Source organism: Entelurus aequoreus, linkage group LG09 (assembly GCF_033978785.1).
Source record: "Entelurus aequoreus isolate RoL-2023_Sb linkage group LG09, RoL_Eaeq_v1.1, whole genome shotgun sequence".
NCBI classification, from domain to species: Eukaryota; Metazoa; Chordata; class Actinopteri; order Syngnathiformes; family Syngnathidae; genus Entelurus; species Entelurus aequoreus.
In genome coordinates this window covers 36,704,992-36,729,960 of record NC_084739.1, presented here as the reverse complement: position 1 = coordinate 36,729,960, position 24,969 = coordinate 36,704,992, and the positions used below count along the sequence as shown (strand labels likewise).

The window sequence follows — 24,969 nt, the reverse complement described above, 5'->3', positions numbered from 1 at the left end:
CATTTCTTCTCAGGGATTGGCCTGGGGACAGCGTTCACCCGGCATGGGAAGTTTGGCTGACCAGAAAGATTCCTCCCCAAAATTGTTCCGACAAGGTTTAGTGGTAGAATGACAAAGAAGCAGATGCAGCAGACGGCCACCTGTAGACAGACACATATTGATGTCCTTAATCAAGGGACAGGGCTACAAAGAACCTGAGGATACACAGATCTCCACATCTTTGTCGGTTCTCCTAACAGCCAATTTCTTTAAGGCGCAAAAAGTTAGCATTGTATGGTTTGCTACAGTTAACACTGATCTGACTTTGAATGTCATCTGTTAATCATCCTGGCATGATGGTAACAGCCGTGACAGTTATACATTAGGTGTTGCACGATATCAATGTGATTAGGGTTCTGACGGTACACTTTGTGCCTATGGATGGGCAATATGGCCTAAAATCTATATTACAATATACTGTATGTTGCAGCCTCCTGCATTATCGATACATTTCGCGATATATTTGGTAAAAAAATGATAATAGAACCATGTCAACGCGGGTTACAAAGGCTCCTAATTTGGCTGTTGACATATACAGTAATTTACTGCATCATTTTAGTCATATTATTTTGTCAAAACTATTATTAATCTAATTCTTAATTTACTATTAATAGTTGGTTACTTTCTATTGTAACATGGTTCTATCTACACTTCTGTTAAAATGTAATAAGCACTTTATTCTTCTGTTGTATGAATACTTTACATTAGTTTCAGGGGATCCTACAAATTTGGGTATCGATCCAATACCAAGTAGGTACAGGAGCAGTATTGGCCATACCAATGCTCATACTTATACTCAAAATTTCCATGATCATTGATTCAATTTTCGATCATAATTGTAATAGGACAAAAACACAGGATGGCGATGTAACAATATCAATACAATATCTAACTAATTTAATATTATTGGCTGTGATTTAAATAATTTAGTTTTTGCCCTTGAAGTTATGCTTTGTTCAGATATTTATTTCCTAAGTTAATAAACAATAACAAAAACGACAAAAGACTTTTAATAAAAAATATTGATATACTGATACTATACTTGGTATCGTTACTGTTGATGATTGTATGTATCCGCCCAACATTCAAGAGCTCTAGCTTGGTGGTTAGCATGGCTTCTTGTATCCACCTACGGTGTGTAGTGTAGCATGTTCTGCTATTCCTCATTCTCCAGGAATGATACTTGTAAAACAAGTAGTTAATTTGTCACCATGGAGGGGAGGATTACTGACTAAAAATTGGCTTTGCAATCTCCAAGGACATTTTCCCCTAGCGAGAATGTTACATTGCGTTCGCTTGTAGCAGTCAAATTTGCAGGACACCGTTAGAATGTCATCAACAATATAACAAAAGTATTGAAAACACTACCATCAGCCAAATCTATATAATTTATGTCATAGATCGTCAATATCACGCAACTCTTGTTATGTATGTACCTATGTACCTCACAGTTCAGTACATACATACAGTGCAGTAAGGAAACAAAATAAAGAATAACATTGCTTAGCTTTTGACTGTTAATGATTTTTAAAAATAAAACAAAAAAAATACAAATTGCTGGCAGCTAAATCTCTAATACAATTGTCAAAAAACTAATATATATAGAGCATATAAAAAATGAAGTGGTGCCGTTTTGATACATTCTGTGCATAGAATATTAGTTAAAGTGTCCTGGATTAAAATATATTACCTGTTTTATAGGGGACAAATCTAATTATTGCATTCTAATAATATATCTCAATAATTATTATTTTAGGTTTAGATTATGCCTACTGCCAATAAAAACAATCTGCATGCCTAACAGAAGACGTTTGCACCATCATGAGGAACATTTGTGACCTTTCTGATCCTCACTTTTGAGAGGTAGTACAACTCTGTACCAGACATTTTTGATGCAAATACATACACCTCTAACCTTGATACACTGTCCCTTGCCAAGAATGAAAAATAAAGTAAACAAAGGACATCAAAAGAGGAATACATTATCACATTTACTGAACTATAACTCTTGGAACAACCAGACAAAGCCAAGCATTGACAATAGTGACTATGTTTTAACTACCGGTATCAACCAGTCTGAAGTTCTTTCCTAATATGACAGCATCAATGAATCATAGACATAGCATTTTTATTAGTTTTTTTTCTGGCTTTGGTGTCACCAGGGATGAATATGTGACGCATCAATTCAGTCAAGACAGAAATACTACCACAGTAAAACTGATCCACTAGTTAAAAATCCTCAATTACTGTATTAATGCAGTGCTAGCTAAATTGATGCTAAGGGTGTGTGTTTGACAAAATTAGCTTGAAATGACAATGTGGAAAATTAACAGTAAAATTAATTATCAAGTACTAGGGCTGTGAATCTTTGGGTGTCCCACGATTCAATTCAATATTGATTCTTGGGGTCACGATCTGATTCAAAATCGATTTTTTTTCCAATCCAACACGATTCTCGATTCAAAAACGATTGATGCAATACATAGGATTTCAGCAAGATCTACCCCAGTCTGCTGACATGCAAGCAGAGTAGTAGATTTTTGTAAAAAGCTTTTATAATTGTAAAGGACAATGTTTTATCAATCAATCAATCAATCAATCAATGTTTATTTATATAGCCCTAAATCACAAGTGTCTCAAAGGGCTGTACAAGCCACAACGACATCCTCGGTACAGAGCCCACATACGGGCAAGGAGAAACTCACCCCAGTGGGACGTCGGTGAATGACTATGAGAAACCTTGGAGAGGACCGCATATGTGGGTAACCCCCCCCCTCTAACTGATTGTAATAATGTAAATTTGTTTTAACTATTAAATGAACCAAAAATATGACTTATTTTATCTGTGAAAATATTGGACACTGTGTTGTCAAGCTTATGAGATGTGATACAAGTGTAAGCCACTGTGACACTATTGTTCCTTTTTTTTTTTTTTTTTATAAAGGTCTAATGATAATGTCAATGAGGGATTTTTAATCACTGCTATGTTGAAATTGTTACTAATATTGATACTGTTGTTGATAATATTCATTTTTGTTTCACTACTTTTGGTTTGTTCCATGTCATGTCTGTGTCTCCTCTCAATTGCTCTGTTTATTGCAGTTCTGAGTGTTGCTGGGTCAGGTTTGGTTTTGGAATTGGTTTGCATTGTTATGGTATTGCTGTGTATTGTTTTGTTGGATTGATTAATTAAAAAAAAAAAAAAAAAAGTAAAAATCCCCCCCAAAAAAATGATTTTTAAAAAAATGAGAATCGATTCTGAATCGCACAACGTGAGAATCGCGATTCGAATTCGAATTTATTTTTCCCCACATCCCTATCAAGCACTAATTTTTTTTAAAAATATTTTTATTTGGAATGGTAGTTTTGCCACAGCAAAAGTGGATGTAGCTTAACTTCCGACAGCTGATGTGACTTTCTTCTTTTTTACTGCAATCTTAAGTAAACTTTAGTCAACAGCTCATCTGCTGGTTGTGACCAAGTAGTGCACTCACTTGCTTGTCGGGTTAAGAAAGGTTCATTCAGAGCAACAGGTGTTGGTCCCAACACACAGCACTAAATTACAGCCATAACTAATACATGTCTGTCTTCTCAATGAACAATCACAATCATGTCATCTGCTGGGCAAGATGATTACAATGATTTACACTGCATTGCATACCAATTTAGCTGCCTCACACAAGGTTTGGTACAGTATCACAAATTGCTGGTCGTTGATTTAAGGCCATACATACTTTAAGTGTGTGCATGTGTTTGGAGTAAACCCACCATGGTGCCAAAAGGGATAGCTCTGGAGGCATGATAGTAGATTGCAATGAAGTTGATGAAGAAGGCAGTCCCACACACCATCGCTGGGATCATGAAGGCTCCGATGAACATTTGCTTAATCCATCTCCTTCCTGTATCAATATATCAAATACCTAACATGTGACAAACCAACCAACTATGGCAAGCAGATACATTATTTTCAATAATAATGTTATCATTATTACCCCCTTGTTTTGCATACAGGCTTCCCCCAAAGTAGCCATTGACAGGGGAAGTGGCAGCATACACAAAAATCGCTGTACTCAGCATTGATCCTCTCCTGCAAAACAAAAATGATACAAATCCTCTTATGAAACTGGTATCCAACACTAAGCCCGTTTAGCACATTCAAAGTGATCAAAGGTGATGTAGTTTGTGTTGACAATAATGACATTTGAATCAGAACATTTACAACCAGGGAACAAATGACAACACATTACTAAGGTCTAGGGCAATGTGAGAAGACAATTATTAAAAACGTTATCTCCTAATAAAATGAAAACGGATTGTTCCTGATATAAGTCATGGTAACGGCAAATGGCACGGTAATGGCAAAAACGAACAGAAATTAATGCTCTCATTAGGGCTTTTTTTTTAACTAAACCATAAAGAGAATTAGTTTTTTCAGAAATTTTAAAAACACATAATGACTTAATGTTAACTTTAATAATGATTTTGAGTGAAAGTGGTAAGGAAAATGTATGAACTGCTAATTGATTGATTAGGATATGAGCAGTGCAACATTTCATATGGTAGTTTTTTAAATACCAGAAACAAATTAAATAAAAAAAAAAGACATTAAAAGGTTAAAAACATATTTGTATTTGGAAATTATATTCTAACTTCTACCAAACAGCAATTCTTCTGACTCTCCTAGAATGGTTATGTCCCATGAAGAACACAAAGTATTTCTGATTTATGTTATGTGGGTAAAATACATCTGTCACATGCCCAATCTGTCATTTAAACCTCTCCAAAACATGGGAAAAACAGTGATTGAGATTGTAGACCTGCACAAGACTGGAATGGACTATGGAATACAAAACGGTCAAAAAACTTGGTGAGAAAGAAACCAACTGTTGGCACAATAATTTTGAAATGAAAGTAACACGAAATAAGACAACTGCCGTTGTTTTGGAGCTCCATGCAATATTTGACATATTGGGGTAATATTCTAAAACATATTAATCTAGCCAGTATCCAGGCCTTAATCCCATAGGAAATCAGTGGAGAGAGCTGAAATCTAGAGTTGCAAAGCTCCAGCCTCAAAGGTATCTGCAAAGAGGAGAGCACTAAAATCCCTCCTGAGATGTTTGCAACCCTTGTGACCTACAAGAACCATCTAATCTATGTGTTCAATCATGTTTGGCATATGCATTAAATAAAGGGTTCCCTCAATTAAATACAAATTAATATATAATCTTTATTTACATTTGATTTTTTCTGGAAAAAAAATAAAAATAAATATAAACAGCAGGAGATTAAATACTTATTTGCCCAACTGTTATTGCACATATCAGCAGCAACAGAACTAATTTCAAACAATGTTGATATACCACTAAAAGCAAACTACCGGCAATAATTCGAAACCCTGGCAATTATTTTGTTTTTTGGACCATGCACACAGCGACAAAAGGAGACTTATTGGTTAATTAAATAATTGCGTTAATTGAAGCTCAACTCATGTCAATGACTTACTCTGTATACAGATCCTCAACCATCGCAACAATTATGACAATAAAAGAGACGGAGAAGATCTGGCAACCAGAACCAATGAGTGAGGAGAAGATCAGCGGATGACTTGAGGGTCGAAAGACATCCCCGTGCACCTGCTTCCAACCATATTCATCTCCCAAGTCTCTGTCCTGTAGGGCAAACCATGGCAAAGGAGCATGGGTTTGATAAAGGAAGTACAGGTGACTGGCATCCAAGAACACCCCAAAATACTGATATGATAATTTGCTTACCATGTCATCCATTTCCTCCTCTTTGCTGTATCTGGCATAATCCTTTCGCAGGGTTCTCATCAAAATCATGGACACCAGACCAACCAAGAAGATCACCATCATGAAGGAGTTGAAGATAGAGAACCAGTGAATCTAGGTGATTCAATTAAAAATCAACCATTACAAATTGTATGTGAAACTATCTGCATTTATTCAGAATTAGGGCGTTGTAATTTTCCTATCTCCTTAAGTGACATGGTTGACATTGGAAATAATAAAATCCTGTGATATGGTCAACTGAGGATGTACACCATTTTAATCAAGGTGGCCAGCATCATGAATTATGTGACGTTTTTATAACCTTGAATTTCTGCTAAGACCATATCTTCTACCCTAGGGCTACACTAGTATGGCTAAATGATAATCACAATTATTTTTTTATGTAAAACACATTTATCACAATTTCTACTTCAAACAAAAAGTATGTGAACAAGGCCTTCCATTTTAAAAAGAAACTTTAAAAAAAACACATTTATAAGTAATAAAACAATTCACAAAAGACCAAAAAAAAAAAAAAAAATGAATATGCCATTGCAGAGTACAATCGTAAAGTGCAAACAAGGGAAAAAATAAGACATACTACAAGGAACACAGTATTTATAGGACAATGTGTCTTTGGCCAAATAAAACATTATTGCATCCATTGTGGCTTTTCGTCTGGGCTTGCTGCACGTGGTGGACGGCGCTGTAAGCAATCGCGACTATTTTAATTATTAGCTTCACATCGCGGGCAGGCGATGGCGGTTAACAGGAAAGGGGGACTTCGGTTTAACCTTTATTTATCCAGGCCAGGGGTCGGCAACCTTTACCACTCAAAGAGCCATTTTGACGAGTTTCACAAATTAAAGATAACAATGGGAGCCACAAAACTCTTTTGAAATTTAAAATGAAATAACACTGCATACAAAGTTTTTTTTTTTCTTTTGGGCTATGTTCAAACCAGGGGTCTCAGGCACACGCCCCGGCCCGCACCTTATTATAACAATTTAATGTTAGTACGGCCCGGTAGTTTAACATTAACGGCGCTTGACAGCGTCATACTTGCCAACTCTCCCAGTCTTTCCGGGAGATACCCGAAATGGCGTGTTGGCACTGCCTTTAGCGCCCTCTACAGTCTGTACACACAGCGTACCTGCTCGGCCACATGTTAAATGCAGCTGCTGCTCTCACGCGAAAGTGACAGCAAGGCATACTTAGTCAACAGTCACACAGCTTACACTGACGGTGTCCGTATAATTTAACACAACATTAACACTGTTACGTTACAAATATGCGCCACACTGTGAACCCACACCAAAAAAGAATGACAAACACATTTCTGGAGAACATCTGCACCGTAACACAACACATCGAATACCCAGAATCCCATGCAGCCCTAATTCTTCCGGTCTACATTGTACACCCCCGCTACCACCAAACCCCGCCCACCTCAACCGACGCACGAAGGGGGGTGGGGAGGGGGGTTGATGTGTGGGGGGGTGGTGGTGGTAGCGGGGGTGTACAATGTAGACTGGAAGAGTTAGGGCTGCATGGGATTCTGGGTATTCGTTCTGTTGTATTTATGTTGTTTAACGGTGCGGATGTTCTCCAGAAATATGTTTGTCATTCTTTTTTGGTGTGGGTTCACAGTGTGGCGCATACTTGTAACGTAACAGTGTTAAAGTTGTGTTAAAGTTGTTTTATACATCCACCGTCAGTGTAAGCTGTGTGGCTGTGGATAAGTACGCCTTGCTGTCTGCTACGTGCGCAAGTAAAAGCTACATACACCATGTGGACGGGCTGGCACGGCGTTTGTACAGGCTATAGAGGATCAGAAAATGCAGTACTATCATGGCATGCCCTTGATTAAATTGTTAGGGTGTAAATTGGAGAATATTTGCCTCTGGAGATTTTAATTTAGTTGTATGGGTGAAAACTGGAAAATATTTACCCCGGGAGATTTCCAAGAGAGGCACTGAGATCCGTAAGTCTTCTGGGAAAATCGGGAGGGTCGGCAAGTATGCAGCTGAGCCGCATCAGAGTAGTCAAAGAGCCGCATGCGGCTCCGGAGCCGCGGGTTGCCGACCCCTGATCCAGGCAAAGCCCCGTTGAGATTAAGAATCTCTTTTGCAAAGAAGTCCTCCCACACCGTTAAAGGCCTACTGAAATGAAAATGTTTTATTTAAACGGGAATAGCAGATCCATTCTATGTGTCATACTTGATCATTTCGCGATATTGCCATATTTTTCTGAAAGGATTTAGTATAGAACGACGACGATAAAGTTCGCAACTTTTGGTTGCTGATAAAAAAAAGCCTTGCCTATACCGGAAGTAGCGTGACGTCACAGGAGGAAGGATTCCTCACAATTCCCCGTTGTTTACAATGGAGCGAGAGAGATTCGGACCGAGAAAGCGACGATTACCCCATTAATTTGAGCGAGGATGAAAGATTCGTGGATGAGGAACGTTAGAGTGAAGGACTAGAGTGTAGTGCAGGGTGTATCTTTTTTCGCTCTGACCGTAACTTAGGTACAGGGGTTCATTAGATTCCACACTTTCTCCTTTTTCTATTGTGGATCACGGATTTGTGTTTTAAACCACCTCGGATACTATATCCTCTTGAAAATGAGAGTCGAGAACGCGATATGGACATTCACAGTGACTTTTATCTCCACGACAATACATCGGTGAAGCTCTTTAGCTACAGAGCTAACGTGATAGCATCAGGCTCAAATAAAAGATAGAAACAAAATTTAAAAAAACCCTGACTGGAAGGATAGACAGAAGATCAACAATACTATTAAACCATGAACATGTAAATACACGGTTAATAATTTCCAGCTTGGCGAAGCTTAACAATTAAAGCTAACTTAGCTACGGAGCTAACGTGATAGCATCAGGCTCAAATGCAGATAGAAACAAAATTTAAAAAACCCTGACTGGAAGGATAGACAGAAGATCAACAATACTATTAAACCATGAACATGTAAATACACGGTTAATAATTTCCAGCTTGGCGAAGCTTAACAATTGAAGCTAACTTAGCTACGGAGCGGCGGCGGGCGTTGTAGCTTTCGACGACACCCCGGCCGCCATCAGAGTCGGCAAGAAACATATATTCTCCCAAAGTTACGTACGTGACATGCACATAGCGACACGCACCTACGGGCAAGCGATCAAAGGTTTGGAAGCCAAAGCTGTACTCACGGTAGCGCGTCTGCTATCCAGCTCAAACACAACACAACCTCCTGGTTGTGTTGCTGTAGTCCGCTGCTAATACACCGATCGCACCTACAACTTTCTTCTTTGCAGTCTCCATTGTCCATTAAACAAATTTCAAAAGATTCACCAACACAGATGCCCAGAATACTGTGGAATTTTTTGATGAAAACAGACCAGTTTGTATGGTGACACATTGGGTCCGAATACTTCCGTTGCCGTCGTGACGTCACGCGCATACGTCGTCATACATAAGACGTTTTCAAGCGGAAGTTTCCCGGGAAATTTAAAATTGCACTTTATAAGTTAACCCGGCCGTATTGGCATGCGTTGCAATGTTAAGATTTCATCATTGATATATAAACTATCAAACTGCGTGGTCGGTAGTAGTGGGTTTCAGTAGGCCTTTAATACGACACCAATGTAGGTGGCACCGGGAGCAAGGTGGGTGAAGTGTCTTGCCCAAGAACACAACGGCAGTGACTAGGATGACAGAAGCTGGATTTGTACCAGGAACCCTCAAGTTTCTGGATGACCACTCTACTATCTTAGCCACCCCGTCCCAAATCTAACGGAAAACTATAAGCATCGGAGAAGTAGAAAAAGACGGCAATTGAGCTTTGACTATTTACTGTAAGGGATGTAATGATAACCAATATTAATGATGAAATGTGGTAAAACTTATGAATGTTAGTTTTAAATTAAAATGATCGTAAAATCATGTTTCATAATCGCACTTTGAAAAACTCATGGACCGACTAATGCTAGCTCGTTCGCTCTAATGCTAACATTAACACAAGAGATATTATATTGTCTTTCCTTGTTGAGAAACAACATACCCCAATCAAAAACTTGTAAAAACACATTGCTGTCTGAGCAACTAAGATTTCCGGTTGAGCACATCGCATCTACAACCTGTGCTCTCTTATTACAGAGTGATCGATCTATAATCGGACAAAAAATTACATGGAAGTGAACTCACATGGCGTTACATAAACCGTAAGTGAAGCTCACAACACCCACTTTGCCTTTATCATTAAATAAATAGTAAAACCTTTAAAAGGAAGAAGATAGACATCTGGTAAACAGATATACATATGTATGTAAACACTCAAATACAAATTATATGGCTTATAAAAAGCCAGAACAAAATTAAATAGGGCTGTCTTGATACCAATACTTTGGTACCGGTACCTAAATGTATTTCGATACCACAAACAAATTAATTGTTGGCTTAATTTTAACAGAAAATCTTATGATACATTAAACACATGCTTCTTTTTGCAACCAAAGAACAATGATATACAGTCGTGGTCAAAAGTTTGCATACACTTGTGAAGGACAATGTCATGGCTGTCTTGAGTTTCCAATCATTTCTACAATTCTTATTTTTTTGTGATAGTGATTGGAGCACATACTTGTTTGTCACAAAAAACATTCATGAAGTTTGGTTCATTTATGAATTTATTATGGGTCACTTAATTTATTTTGTTCTTTCATGTTTTTTGTTAACTGAATAACTGACCATAGCTAAATGTTTTTAAAGTTTGGAGATTGTATTTGACTTTTCTTGTATTATTTTCTTCTTATTCTAGAACACCTCTTAGAACATCATATTTTACAAAACCTATTTTTCTTACTTGTTGATACTCGTTTTTGTGTATTTGGGACCCCCATCAGTACCAAAAATGTATAATCAAAGCATAGTGGAGATAATTAGTTAGTTTATAGGGCAAACTACATCCATATATGAATTTTGATCCATATCGCCCTATACTCGTGTTAGCAACAGTGCTAGCACAGTTATGGGATGTTCTCTGTGTTTGAGCTTTGCAGTATGCCTTATGATGGCATTGTGTCTACTATACGAGTGCACATGTGTACGTTGTTTGAGTGTTAATATTGAAATTGTGATATTTGGGACAATTCATATTGCTACTACATTTTTTCTGTGCTACAATTTTTTTTCCATTTAGTAACACCAGTGCTACTAGTGAAAAAGCTAAGCATACAGCCCTGTTATTGTCGTATATATCGCCATTGGGATATAAAATAAAATTCTGTGTATATTTTTGTTCATATTGCACAGCACTACTCCTATCCTATATTAGGGATGGTACAAGACTCCAAGGTTGAAGAAATATTGCATTTTACATTAATGAACGTGCTCAGCTCAGCCTTACAATTTTATGTCAGGGTCAGTCATGTAGATTCTAAACAGAGAAAATCAGATTTTACCGGCAAAATAAGTCAAAGTTGTCTTTACAACGAGCTGAATGTTTCAGACAAAAGCCATGTTCACACCGCAGGGTCAGATGTCCAATTCTGTTTTTTTGTCAAATTCTATCTTTATAGTGGCCGTCCACATTACAAAAAAAAGGGATTTCTAATTAAACTGCAATCTGACCCGCATGCGGACATGACGTCACACGTACTGCAGTGTTTACGGAAGTACACATCTAAGTACCGTAATTTCCGGACTATAAGCCGCACCAGCTAAATTTAGGGGAAAATACAGATTGCTCCATATATAAGCCGCACCCGACTATAAGCCGCAGGGTTTTGATGTGTAATTACCGTAGTATATAGGGGTTCCTGCTACCACGGAGGGGATTGTCGGGACAGAGATGACTGTTTGGGAATGCAAAGCGTCCCATTTATTAACAATAAATCTTTCAATCATTCAATCAAACATTCACATCTTTGACATGGCGAACAGCATTCGTGCAGAGTACAAAAAATACAACGGTGCAAAGTAATACAAAGTGCTCGCCTGTACGTTATCAAAATAACCAGCCTACCGGTATATGAAAAGTCAGTCTTTAATCATTGTGTCATCGTCTTCCTCCTGCATACTAAAACCACCGAAATCCTCTTCGTCGGTGTCGGAGAAGAACAGGCCGTAAATAAGCCGCACCGTTGTATAAGCCGCAGGGACCAAAACGAGGGGAAAAAGTAGCGGCTTATAGTCCGGAAATTACGGTATCCCTTTTAAAAGATGTTCTGGTCGTATGAATGCGACCTAAGCGTAGGGCTGGGCGATTATATGATCATGATCGCGATTAATTTGAGTTCAATCACGGTAATCAGCTGGTAGCATATTTCCTCAATCAAGCATGGCGGATATGTCAGAAGTTACCGTAGTAGTTAACAGTAGGGAAGCAATGATGCTTGGTTTAATCCTGCATGGAACATTTCGCCTTTATTGACCGTGATCCTGTGTGTGTCTGTGAACGTGTAGGTTTGCGTGTGTTTATGTGAAAGTGTGTCCGTGTGCGCGACCTCCCGTTCCACCGTAGCGAAAGTCAGTCTCCTCACGACGTAATTAATGTTCAATCAACGTTGTGCCTCATTCATTCATTCTTAAAGTAATCTTACTTATCTCATCATATGAAATATGACTTACTTCACCAATTATTATTATTAAATTATTACTACTATTTATTTATTTATTTTTATTGTGATTACTTATGGAGTTTATTGTGAATAAATTGTGAACAGGAAGTAAACAAAAAGTTTTAGCAACTGTTATGTAAAGAAAAGGGGTAGGATTAAATAAGCTCTGCTTCTTCCTACTCCTTTTGGAACATGTTGAAAAGAGAAACTGGAAATTGTGATGTATCATGTTGTATGCTTGCATGTTCGAAATAAACTCAAACTCAACTCAACTCTTCCCCTTACACAGCTGGAAGTGCAGCCCAAAATAACAAAATAAAGAAATATGACTAACACAAACATAGAAGTTGACAAACAACATTTAGAAGGTGCAGACACTTTAGTAAATTTTAGCTCACCAGTGATCCTGCCCTGAATGTGGACTTGCAGGCACTCAAATGTCTATGTGACTGTATTGGTCCCGACTGGGCAAATCAATCCACCCACTAATTTAATCAAAAAAGCCTTTTTATATTTTATTTTTTAATCGGACTTGTTCTTTATGTGACTGCAAAGATTGCACTCCTCTGATATAACGTTCTAAAAAAACTCTGCAGAGAGACACTTTGTGTTGTTTTTGTTTGTGGATTAAAAAAAAACATTTTGTTCCTGAAATAATCATAAAGGCCTACTGAAACCCACTACTACCGACCACGCAGTCTGATAGTTTATATATCAATGATGAAATCTTAACATTGCAACACATGCCAATACGGCTGGGTTAGATTAGTAAAGTGCAATTTTAAATTTCCCGCGAAATATCCTGCTGAAAACGTCTCGGTATGATGACGTTTGCGCGTGACGTCACGGATTGTAGCGGACATTTTGGGACACCATTGTGGCCAGCTATTAAGTCGTCTGTTTTCATCGCAAAATTCCACAGTATTCTGGACATCTGTGTTAGTGAATCTTTTGCAATTTGTTTAATGAACAATGGAGATAGCAAAGAAGAAAGCTGTAGGTGGGAAGCGGTGTATTAGCGGCCGGCTGCAGCAACACAAACACGTAGCCGGTGTTTCATTGTTCACGAACGATGACAGTCAAGCTTTACCATTGGCCTGGGACAACAGAGACTCTTACCAGGAGGACTTTGAGTTGGATATGCGCTACCGTGAGTACGCAGCTGCGGCTTCCAAACATTTGATCGCTTGCCCGTACGTGCATGCCGCTATGTGCATGTCACGTACGTAACTTTGGGGAAATATATGTGCTGTATGAACTTTGCGGAGGTGAGCGGTACTTTGGGCTGTGGGATTGAGTGTGTTGTGCGGGTGTTTGATTTGTATTGGCGGGTTATATGGACGGGAGGGGGGAGGTGTTTGTTATGCGGGATTAATTTGTGGCATATTAAATATAAGCCTGGTTGTGTTGTGGCTAATAGAGTATATATATATATATGTCTTGTGTTTATTTACTGTTTTAGCCATTCCCAGCTGAATATCAGGTCCCACCCGCCTCTCACAGCATCTTCCCTATCTGAATCGCTTCCACTGCCCTCTAGTCCTTCACTCTCACTTTCCTCATCCACGAATCTTTCATCTTCGCTCAAATTAATGGGGAAATCGTCGCTTTCTCGGTCCGAATCGCTCTCGCTGCTTGTGGCCATGATTAAGATTAAAGATTATAGTACCAATGATTGTCACACACATACTAGATGTGGTGAAATTTGTCCTCTGCATTTGACCCATCCCCTTGGGGAGCAGTGGGCAGCAGCGGCGCCGCGCCCGAGAATCATTTTGGTGACTTAACCCCCAACTCCAACCCGTGTTGCTGAGTGCCGAGCAGGGAGGTTATGGGTCCCATTTTTATAGTCTTTGGTATGACTCTTGTAAACAATGTGCAGATGTGAGGAGCTCCACAACCTGTGACGTCACGCTACTTTTGGTAAAGGCAAGGCTTTTTTATCAGCGACCATAAGTTGCGAACTTTATCGTCGATGTTCTCTACTAAATCCTTTCAGCAAAAATATGGCAATATCGCGAAATGATCAAGTATGACACATAGAATGGATCTGCTATCCCCGTTTAAATAAGAAAATCTCATTTCAGTAGGCCTTTAAACTTGTTTACATTATTTAACAGTACCTCAAATTCAAACTGCACTTTAATGTATTTTCATTCAATGTAAGATGCAGAATTTGGGTTTTAAAAACTCCACAATCTGGGTCACTGTTTGTTGTTTACGAAAGCACTGGTGATAAGCACCAATATAATTTACCATTTGGAAGTGTTGTTTTGTAAATGTTAACTTGAAATAAAAGTCTTCTAGCAGTCACTACACCCATGATATTTTGTTTACTGCATGCATGATGTTTGTCTTGATAAGCAAAAAAAACTAAATAGCTTTGAGAGGCAAAAAAGTTTTTCTCTTCACCCCCACAAAACATACAGAAAAAGAAGCAAAACCGTGGCCCTAAATCAGGTATGGACTGTAGCATGAGTTACCTGTACTAATGCACCTCTAGTAAGCACAATTATACTGTATATAGTACAGGCCAAAGGTTTGGACACACCTTCTTATTCAATGAATTTTCTTTATTTTCATGACTATTTACATTGTAGATCAGGGGGCCGCATGAGCAACCCGAGCACTGCTGGAGGGCCACACCGACAATATTTAAATTAAATTTTGCTCAAATTATTTTTGATATACCGTAAGATAGATAATAATAATATTTTCATTTAACCTAACTTATCTTTATACAAAAGCAGATGGCTTTTGATGGTTTTATTTTTAACACTTTCTTACACAACACTTCCTGATGTATATTACAATACAAAAATGTCAATTTCTGTCACTTCATCCTGCATCCTCTTTGTTGTGAACGTAGCACGCCTGTAAGGTGATTGGCGAAGAAGGAAGAAGCGTTGCTGTTGCGGAAATGAAGAGTGAGGATGGACGTGCGTGTGGAAAGAATGAGATAAGTTGAGCTGTGTTAGTATAGCATGCTCAATAAAAGTTTAAAAAGAGCTTCAGACTTGGTGTGCACTTCTTCTGGACGCTACAATTGATGTCACAAGTGGGATGAAATGCCTCCCAGTTCGCCTTGCCATCAAACCTGGGAGTCTTCATTGAGGGCGGAATTCCCCCCGTGGCAAGCAGCGTGGCTGCACCTGTAAACGCTGTCTCTCTCTCTCTCTCTCTCTCTCTCTCTCTCTCTCTCTCTCTCTCTGTCTCTCTCTCTCTTTGCGGCGAGCTCCTCACGTGGCACGTACCTCCCGATGACGTAGCACACAAACAGTGCAGTATGCGCAAAGTTTTACTTCTGACACCAATTGTAGCGTCCAGAAGAAGTGCACACCAAGTCTGACGTTCTTTTTAAACTTTTATTGAGCAAGCTATACTAACACAGCTCAACATATCTCGTTCTTTCCACACGCACGTCTCCTCACTCCTCATTTACGCAACTCAAGAAGACAACATCTACTTCAGCAGGTCTTTACACTATATTCTTTAAACACAGCAACATGTGTACCACAAATAAGCACAAGGCTTTACCTTTACTTGGCAGTCCATGTCTTTTTTAAAACACGCCATTCGTCATCAACTTTTCTCTTTTTAGCGTCTCGGGGATAAGCGTGCATCACTTGTCGCTGTGCGCATTCACTTACAGGACATACGCACATATAACACTTTTCAAAATAAAAGCAGCACAGTTGTATTGCACGCACGACAAAGATGTTTTTTTAAATTTATTTTGATTGCCGCTGCGCGCACGAGCATACATCCACACGGAAGTAATACAAATAACGCTTTTCAAAACAAAAGCAGCACCGTTGTATTGCACACTCGAAATAGATACTTTTTTAAATTTATTTTGTAATTTATAATTGGCCTCACGCGGGCAGGACAGGGACGTACAAAGGGCCGGATGCGGCCCGTGGGCCGCAGAATGCCCAGGTCTGTTGTAGATTGTCACTGAAGGCATCAAAACTATGAATGAACACATGTGGAGTTATGTACTTAACAAAAAAAGTTGAAATGACTCAAAACATGTTTTATATTCTTGTTTCTTCAAAATAGCCACTCTTTGCTCTGATTACTGCTTTGCACACTCTTGGCATTCTCTATGAGCTTCAAGAGTTAGTCACCTGAAATGGTTTTCACTTCACACATGTGCCTTATCAGGGTTGATTAGTGGAATTTCTTGCTCTATCAATGGGGTTGGGACCATCAGTTGTGTTGTGCAGAAGTCAGGTTACTACACAGCCGACAGCCCTATTGGACCACTGTTAAAATTAATATTATGGCAAAAACCAATCAGCTAACTAAAGAAAAATTAGTGGCCATCATTACTTTAAGAAATGAAGGTCAGTCAGTCCGGAAAATTGCAAAAACTTTTAATGTGTCCCGAAGTGGAGTCGCAAAAACCATCAAGCGCTACAACGAAACTGGCACACATGAGGACCGACCCAGGAAAGATAGACCAAGAGTCACCTCTGCTTCAGAGGACAAGTTTATCCAAGTCACCAACCTCAGAAATTGCAGATTAACAGCAGCTCAGATCAGAGACCAGATGAATGCCACACAGAGTTCTTGCAGCAGACCCAACTCTAGAACAACTGTTAAGAGGAGACTGTGCTTATTTTTATTTTATTTTATTTAAAGGGTTTATTTTATTTTATTTATTATTATTATTATTTATTTTTTTGTTTTTGTTTTGTTTTGGTGTATGTATGTGTGTGTATATGTGTGCATATGTATATGTATGTAGGTGTATATATGTGTGTGTGTGTGTGTGTGTGTATGTGTATGTGTATATGCATGCATGTGTGTATGTGTATGTATGTGTATATACATATATGTATGTATATGTGTATGTGTGTATGTATGTGTGTATGTATGTGTAGGTGTGTGTATGGGTGTGGATGTCCGGTGGATCGATTGGCCTGTATGTGGATGAGTTGGGGTAGGTGGGTTGGTGGCCTCTGTGGTAGCTGGGGGTGTGCGTTGTTGTGGTTTACGAGTTAGGTCGCTTTTTTTTTGTTTCGGTTTCGGCGGCCGCGGGTGTTTGTACTGCGGACGGGCGGTGGTGGTGATGGTTGCTGTGGTACTGCCGGCGGTTGGCGTCGCTGTGTTGGGTTGGAGTGGTTGGGGGACTGTGGCTGGTATCTGTGCGCTTGTGAGGTTGTGGGGGCTGGCTGGCGTTGGCTTGCCGGCTGGTTTTGGGGGCTGGCGTGCGGACGGGGTGCATTGACTTCTTCCCCAGTTGGGGGGCGCCATCCCCTGGCCGGAACTCGTATGGGTACGTTGCTGTGTGGATGGCCGGGATGCGGTGTTTGCATTGGGCATGGGGCTGTGCAGTTTTTCTGCGTTTGGTTGCTGGTATGGGCTCTGCGGGGTTGGGTTGGGCGGGCGGGGGCTGGCTTTGTTTGGCTGGGGGTGGGCTCGCATGGCCGTAGTTCCTGGTTGTCGGCCACATGGACTGGGGGGGGGATGTCTCTACTCCTCCTGCTTATAGCACACACAGTCACACAAATATAGGACTTTGGGGGATTGTCCTGCGGGGAGGCATGGCTGGGGGTTGAGGATGCCTCCTATGGGGCTCCAGTCCTCCTGTCTTGTCCCCTGCTCGTCCATCCCTCAATCTTAGCTGCATATTAGACACTTAGGATTTGGAGGGCTCGGCTTGGTTGGGACCCACCAAGACCTTGATGTCCCCCAATTTTAATCGCATTATTAGTTCCCACAAGCATACATATCTCACTCACGCTACAGTACACGCATCAATAGGGACTGGAGGTCGGCTGTAATGGCTGACCTAATTTTAACTACACAGTAGACACTCTGGGGGCCTTGTACACATGCATGTGGGGGGGTTGGGGTTCGGCGCACCCCTCATTGCCTCGTCGGCCGGCGCGGATTCCGGGGACTGCGTTCTGGTGGCCTGCCAGGCTTTTATTAATTTATTATTATTATTATTTTTTTTTTTTATGTGTGTATATATATATGTGTATATATATATATATATATATATATATATATTTTTTTTTTTTTTTTTTTTTTTTTAAATAATTTTTATTATTTACTTTATTTTATTTAATTATTTGTATTTGTTATTTTTAATTTAATTTAATTTGTATTTCATTTTATTATTATTATTATTATTATATATATTTTTTTTAATTATTATTATTTTTGTTTAATCTTATTATTTATTTGTGTGTGGCGTCGCGCGGGTTTCGCTTCCTGTTGGGTGGGGTCCGTGCCCGTGTGGCCCGACCTTGCGCTGTGGGGTCTCTGTTGGCGACTTGATGTGGTGGCGGCGCGGCGCCCGTGTCTGGTCTGGATACTGTGTCTCGGTTGTTTGGGCGGTGGTGTGTTTGTGCGGGTTTGGGTGGTGGGGTCTTTTGGTGGGGGGGGGGTTGGTGTCTCTTGTTTGTGTGTTGGCGTTTGGGCTTGCTGGCGGGCTGGCGCTGGCTGGTCTCTGTGATCCTGTTGGCGTGTGGTTGCCGGTCGCGGTTTTTTTTTTGATCGCTTTGATTTGATTGGGTGGTGCTGGCTGTCTGGGGGTGTTGTGGCTGCTGTTTCTGCTGCCGTTTGTTTGTGGTGTGGGCGCCCGTGGCTGCTGGGTCTGGTGCAGGGGGGTGGCTAATGTTGTGACTGGTGGCAGCGCGCGCGTGGTGGTTGTCGGGGCTGACAAACTGTGTATATGTATGTGTATGTATGTATGTATGTATGTATATATACGTGTATGTGCATGCATGTGTATGTGTGTGTATGTGTACATGTGTATGTTTATGTGTATGTATATATATATATATGTATGTATATTTCTGGGGGTACGTTCTGGGCCTGCCTGTCGGGTGGGAGTCGGGGCCTCAGGCTACTGCATCCGGACTGCGTGTCTGGAGCTCCTGGGTCCCACCGTCCATCCCTTCCGGGTGCCCGTCTTGGTTGGGGCCTGCTGGGTCTGGTCCCTGCGTCTACTGTGGTAGCTTGGTGCTGCAGGGTATTCCGAGGTGCTGCGAGTCGGCCAGTTGTTGGGGTAACGACCTTGTGTGTCAGCATGTCTGTGATCTTCTTTTAATTATTTTCTTTTTTTTTTTAATAAATAGATTTAATTATTTATTTATTCTTATTTTTTTAAATATATTTTATTAATATTATTATTATTATTATTATTATTATGTATTTATTTATTTCTTCCCCTACATCAGGGGGGGACTCGGCGGGGCGGTTGCTGGTTGTTCCATCTCCATCGTTGGGGTCCCTGCGGGTGGGGTGGGTGGTTCCTGTGGCCCCGTGCTGGGTGGTCCTGTGGCGGCCGGCTTGGGTGGGGTGGCCGTGGGCTGGCCTCGCCGCGCTCTCCGGGGGTGGGGGGGGGGGGCTCATGGGGACCCTGTTGCCGGTGGGGCGGGGGCGGTCTTCCCGTCCGGTTGCGGGGGGTCTCCGGGCCCCTCGGGCGGGGCGTCCCGCCTTTCTGTCCGTGTGGGGTGTGGTCTCTCGCTGGCTTGGGGTCTGGCTGCCCCCTGCTTTTCTCGTGCCTTGTCCTCTGCCGGGTGCGTCTGTCTGCGGCCTGCTGCTGGCCCTTGTGGGCGGTGCGGTGGGCCAGGCTCTGGGGTTCCTGTCGCTGTCCGGCTTGGCTGCGTGGGGGCGGTGGCCCCTGGTTCCCTGGGCACCACACCTACTGTTTGTGGGATGGGCTCTCGGGGAGGCTGGGGCCGTACTCTGGCTCCCGCACACACTGGGAGTCAAATGTATTGTACATGCAAATTCACATATACTCACACACATACATACAGACATACATAGGTACCTACGCTCCCACATACATATACAAATAAATACAGTACATATTTACACACTCAAAGTTCGTACATCCACACGCACATTCATTATACAAACATACTGTATACACATACTGTACATATACATTCACTGTAAAAACATACATATACACTCACTGTACAAACACACATACACATACTACACTTATACATTCACTGTACAAACACACACATACATATACTGTACATATACATTCACTGTACAAACACACATATACACATACTGTACATATACATTCACTGTTCAAACACACATACTGTATACACATACTGTACATATACATTCGCTGTACACACATATACACTTACTGTACATATACATTCACTGTACAAGCACACATATACACATACTGTACATATACAAGTACATATGCACACATACACTCATGCACATAATCACGTTTCATCAAACATATATTAACGTTGTTGCCCTAAGGTAAACTGGGTATAACACATGGCACACTGACAAAGCTTAACCTATTGTTACTATAACAATCTACAAGGTTAATGTAGGTTGCTTCTCTTTCTTCCCCTCCATTTTTCTGCATTCTTTCATATCTCAAGTTATCATTATGTATATGTATTGTTGCATTTGAACAATTGTATTGTTGACAATAAAGGTAAAGTATTGGTATTGTTTATTATCAATAGCACTACCGTATTTCCTTGAATAGCCGCAGGGGCGCTAATTAATTTAAAACCTCTTCTCACTCCTGCGGTTACCAAAACCATGCGGAATGAGCAAGCATGCTCTAATTATTTTAAAACCTCTTCTCACTCCGGCGCATACCTTATCATTAAAAACACATTTAATAAAAAAAACGTTATTATGATCTTACCTTTACTTGTAGATGGGTCCATGTGCAGCTGCTTCTGATCAAAGGCAGTCTTTCTCATCTTTCTTCAATTTTAAAAGTCTCTGGAGATATTCCTTTAATTATTACCTCCTGCTTCGATTGAAAGTCCAGTTTAGAAAACGGTTTTATTTTAGATATGTAATCCTCCATGTTAAAAGTGCAAGCAAACAATTGCTGCATGCTTGCTGCTTGTTGTCTTCTTCTGCAGTACCTGTCTCCTGCAGTACTGGTAGTCGCAAGAAGGATCACTAGCGCCCTCTACCACCTGGAGGCGGGAGTCATTTAATGACTCATATTTGACCCGGCGGAAGTGCCAAGCATGCGCTAATTATTTTGCGAAACGAGTTTGACCCGGCTGTAATTCTAGGCAGGCGAATACTATATTCCCGGCGCCAATTCAAGGAAATACGGTATTTCTATTGGTATTCATATTGCTCCATTTTTAGTGTAATAATGCTCATTGTCATTTCTGTATTTTTTTTTTTACTTTCGCTAACTGCTTATTTGCTATTACTTTTACCATCATATTTGTACATGTCGTATTTGCTGATGTTGCTCTGTTGTTGTTGTTGTGTTTGCTGTTGTTGTTTTTGTCTCTCTGTCTAATCCCCCTCTTGTCCCCACAATTCCCCCCTCTGTCTTCCTTTTTCTCTCTTTCTATCCCCTCCTGCTCCGGCCCGGCTGCACCAAATGATAATATAAATACATTTAATAAAGTCAAAATACAAGTAAGGCAACAAGAGAAGTATCCTACACTTCTCCTTTGTAAAGTAAATCTGAACAGCCGATATGGGCATCTACTTCTGCTATATGATTTGCCCGAGAAGCTGGGCAGGACATTATTTAAAAAAAAAAAAAAAAAAAAAAAGAGGAGACTGTGCGAATCAGGCCTTCATGGTCAAATAGCTGCTAGGAAACCACTGCTAAGGAGAGGCAACAAGCAGAAGAGATTTTTTTGGGCCAAGAAACACAAGGAATGGACATTAAACCAGTGGAAATATGTGCTGTGATCTGATGAGTCCGAATTTGAGATCTTTGGTTCCAACCGTCATGTCTTTTTGAAACGCAGAAAAGGTGATTCCACATGCCTGGTCCCCACTGTGAAGCATGGAGGTGTGGGGGTGTTTTGCAAAATTTAAGGCACACTGAACCAGCATGGCCACCACAGCATCCTGCCGCGACATGCCATCCCATCCGGGTTGCGTTTAGCTGGACAATCATTTATTTTTCAACAGGACAATGATCCCAAACACACCTCCAGGCTGTGTAAGGGCTATTTGACCAAGAAGGAGAGTGATGGAGTGCTGCGGCAGATGTCCTGTTACCGGACCTGAACCCAATCGAGATGGTTTGGGGTGAGCTGGACCGCAGAGTGAAGGCAAAGGGGCCAACAAGTGCTAAACACCTCTGGGAACTCCTTCAATCAAGACTGTTAGAAAACCAGTTCAGGTGACTACCACTTGAAGCTCATCGAGAGAATGCCAAGAGTGTGCAAAGCAGTAACCAGAGCAAAGGGTGGCTATTTTGAAGAAACTATAATATAAAACATGTTTTCAGTTATTTCACCTTTTTCTGTTAAGTACAAAACTCCACATGCATTCATTCATGGTTTTGATGGCTTCAGTGACAATCTACAACGTAAATAGTCATGAAAATAAAGAAAACGCATTGAATGAGAAGGTGTGTCCAAACTTTTGGCCTGTACTTGTATATGAACAAAATGAGAGTTGTCAGCTGTTATCATACATCATGGTGGAAATGTTTGTTACCAGATACTGCAGTAGTTCACACTAAGGATGCAGTAGTCGCTATAATCCTGCACGGGACAATCCGCTTTAATAAAAAAAAGAAAAATTGTGATATTAATCGAGATTGGATGATATGAAAAAATTAATCGTGATCAATTATTTGCCATATCATCCAGCCCTACCTGAGCGAGGGTACGTTCATATTGAGGACGCATCGCATCCATCAATCCATCCATCCATTTTCTACCGCTTGTCCCTTTTGGGGTCGCGGGGGGTGCTGGAGCCTATCTCAGCTGCATTCGATCAGTAGGCGGGGTACACCCTGGACAAGTCGCCACCTCATCACAGGGCCTACACAGACAACATTCACACACTAGGGCCAATTTAGTGTTGCCAATATGCGATTTATTTCCACATACGAAAGAGGCTGAGGAATGAATGAAAAATTCAGAATTGCACTGTTCACACTGACTGGCTCGGTTGGTAGAGCAGCTGTGCCAGCAACTTGAGGGTTCCCCGCTTCCTCCGTTCTAGTCACTGCCTTTGTGTCCTTAGGCAAGATACTTTACCCACCTGCTCCCAGTGCCACCACACTGGTTTATGTGTAACTTATATAATGGGTTTCTCAATGTAAAGTGCTTTGAGTCACTAGAGAAAAAGCGGTGTATATATACATATATATATATATATATATATATATATATATATATATATATATATATATATATATATATATATATATATATATATATATATATATATATATATATACATACATATATATATATACATATATACATACATACATACATACATACATACATACATACATACATACATACATACATACATATGTATATATATATACATACATACATATACATACATACATACATACATACATACATACATACATACATATACATATATACATATATATATATATATACATACACATACATATATATATATACATACACATACATATATATATATACATATATATATACATATACATACATATATATATACATATACATACATATATATATATATACATATACATACATATATATATATACATATACATACATACATACATATATATATATACATATACATACATACATACATATATATATACATACATATATATATATATACATACATATATATATATACATACATATATATATATATATATACATTTATACATACATATATATATATATACACATACATATATATATATATATATACATATATACATACATATATATATATACACATACATACATACATACATATATATATATATACATATATATACATACATACATACATACATACATACATACATACATACATACATACATATATATATATATATACACACTTTACTTCACATGAAAAAAATCAGATATAGGTTGCATATGGGCAAAAAAAAAAATGGAATTGACCTGCAGTGTGGACAAGACCAAAATCTATTCAGCGACGTAGTTCAACCTGTACCAAGACAGGTTTACCCTACACCCTCACATCAATGCAATGTGCTTAAAAGTGAGGCGTGACCTAAACTAAATATTTAACTTACCCTGTGCTGGAAGAATGATGGGTCAAGGTACTTGTCAAATCTGTCCTCAAACTTCACATCTGACTTCTTCCACTTAACCTGTGTATGCATTTAGGGACATTTAGATGAACTGCTGTATGTGTTTACATGTTTCACATTACAGGCAAATAAATTGTAATAAAATCAATCAGTACTCACAGAGTAGGACATTGCAATCTTTGTGTTGGGCACTAGTCTGACTTTGCCTTCACTGGTAAGATTTACATCAACAATTCTGTTGCCGTTAAAGCCGATCTCTAGTTTTTTATATGTCCAGAGGTAGTGGTCTTCTCCATTTTCATCAGCCTCGCCAACAATACCTGGAAAAAACAATGTGGATGAAATATCCCATCGGATATACCATAAAGTACTGAGATAAACAAATATACCATAAAGTACTGAGATACCATGCTGTCAATATGTGAAACATATTTTAACGCTGGCTATTAAACTGACACAAATAAGGGGACGGCGTG

The 24,969-nt window shown here is 39.8% G+C and overlaps 1 protein-coding gene across 1 annotated transcript in view; it reads right to left on the bottom strand.

Moving 5' to 3' along the window:
* tm9sf3 (transmembrane 9 superfamily member 3) overlaps positions 1–24,969 on the bottom strand; it is a 43,933-nt gene that overhangs the window by 6,149 nt on the left and 12,815 nt on the right. Inside the window, exons 4-10 of the mRNA XM_062058680.1 lie at positions 24,653–24,813; positions 24,476–24,553; positions 5,814–5,945; positions 5,545–5,711; positions 4,032–4,126; positions 3,808–3,938; positions 1–140 (exon numbers count right to left, since the gene is read on the bottom strand). Coding sequence (XP_061914664.1) covers positions 1–140; positions 3,808–3,938; positions 4,032–4,126; positions 5,545–5,711; positions 5,814–5,945; positions 24,476–24,553; positions 24,653–24,813 — 904 coding nt within the window. The remainder of the gene's footprint in view (positions 141–3,807; positions 3,939–4,031; positions 4,127–5,544; positions 5,712–5,813; positions 5,946–24,475; positions 24,554–24,652; positions 24,814–24,969) is intronic.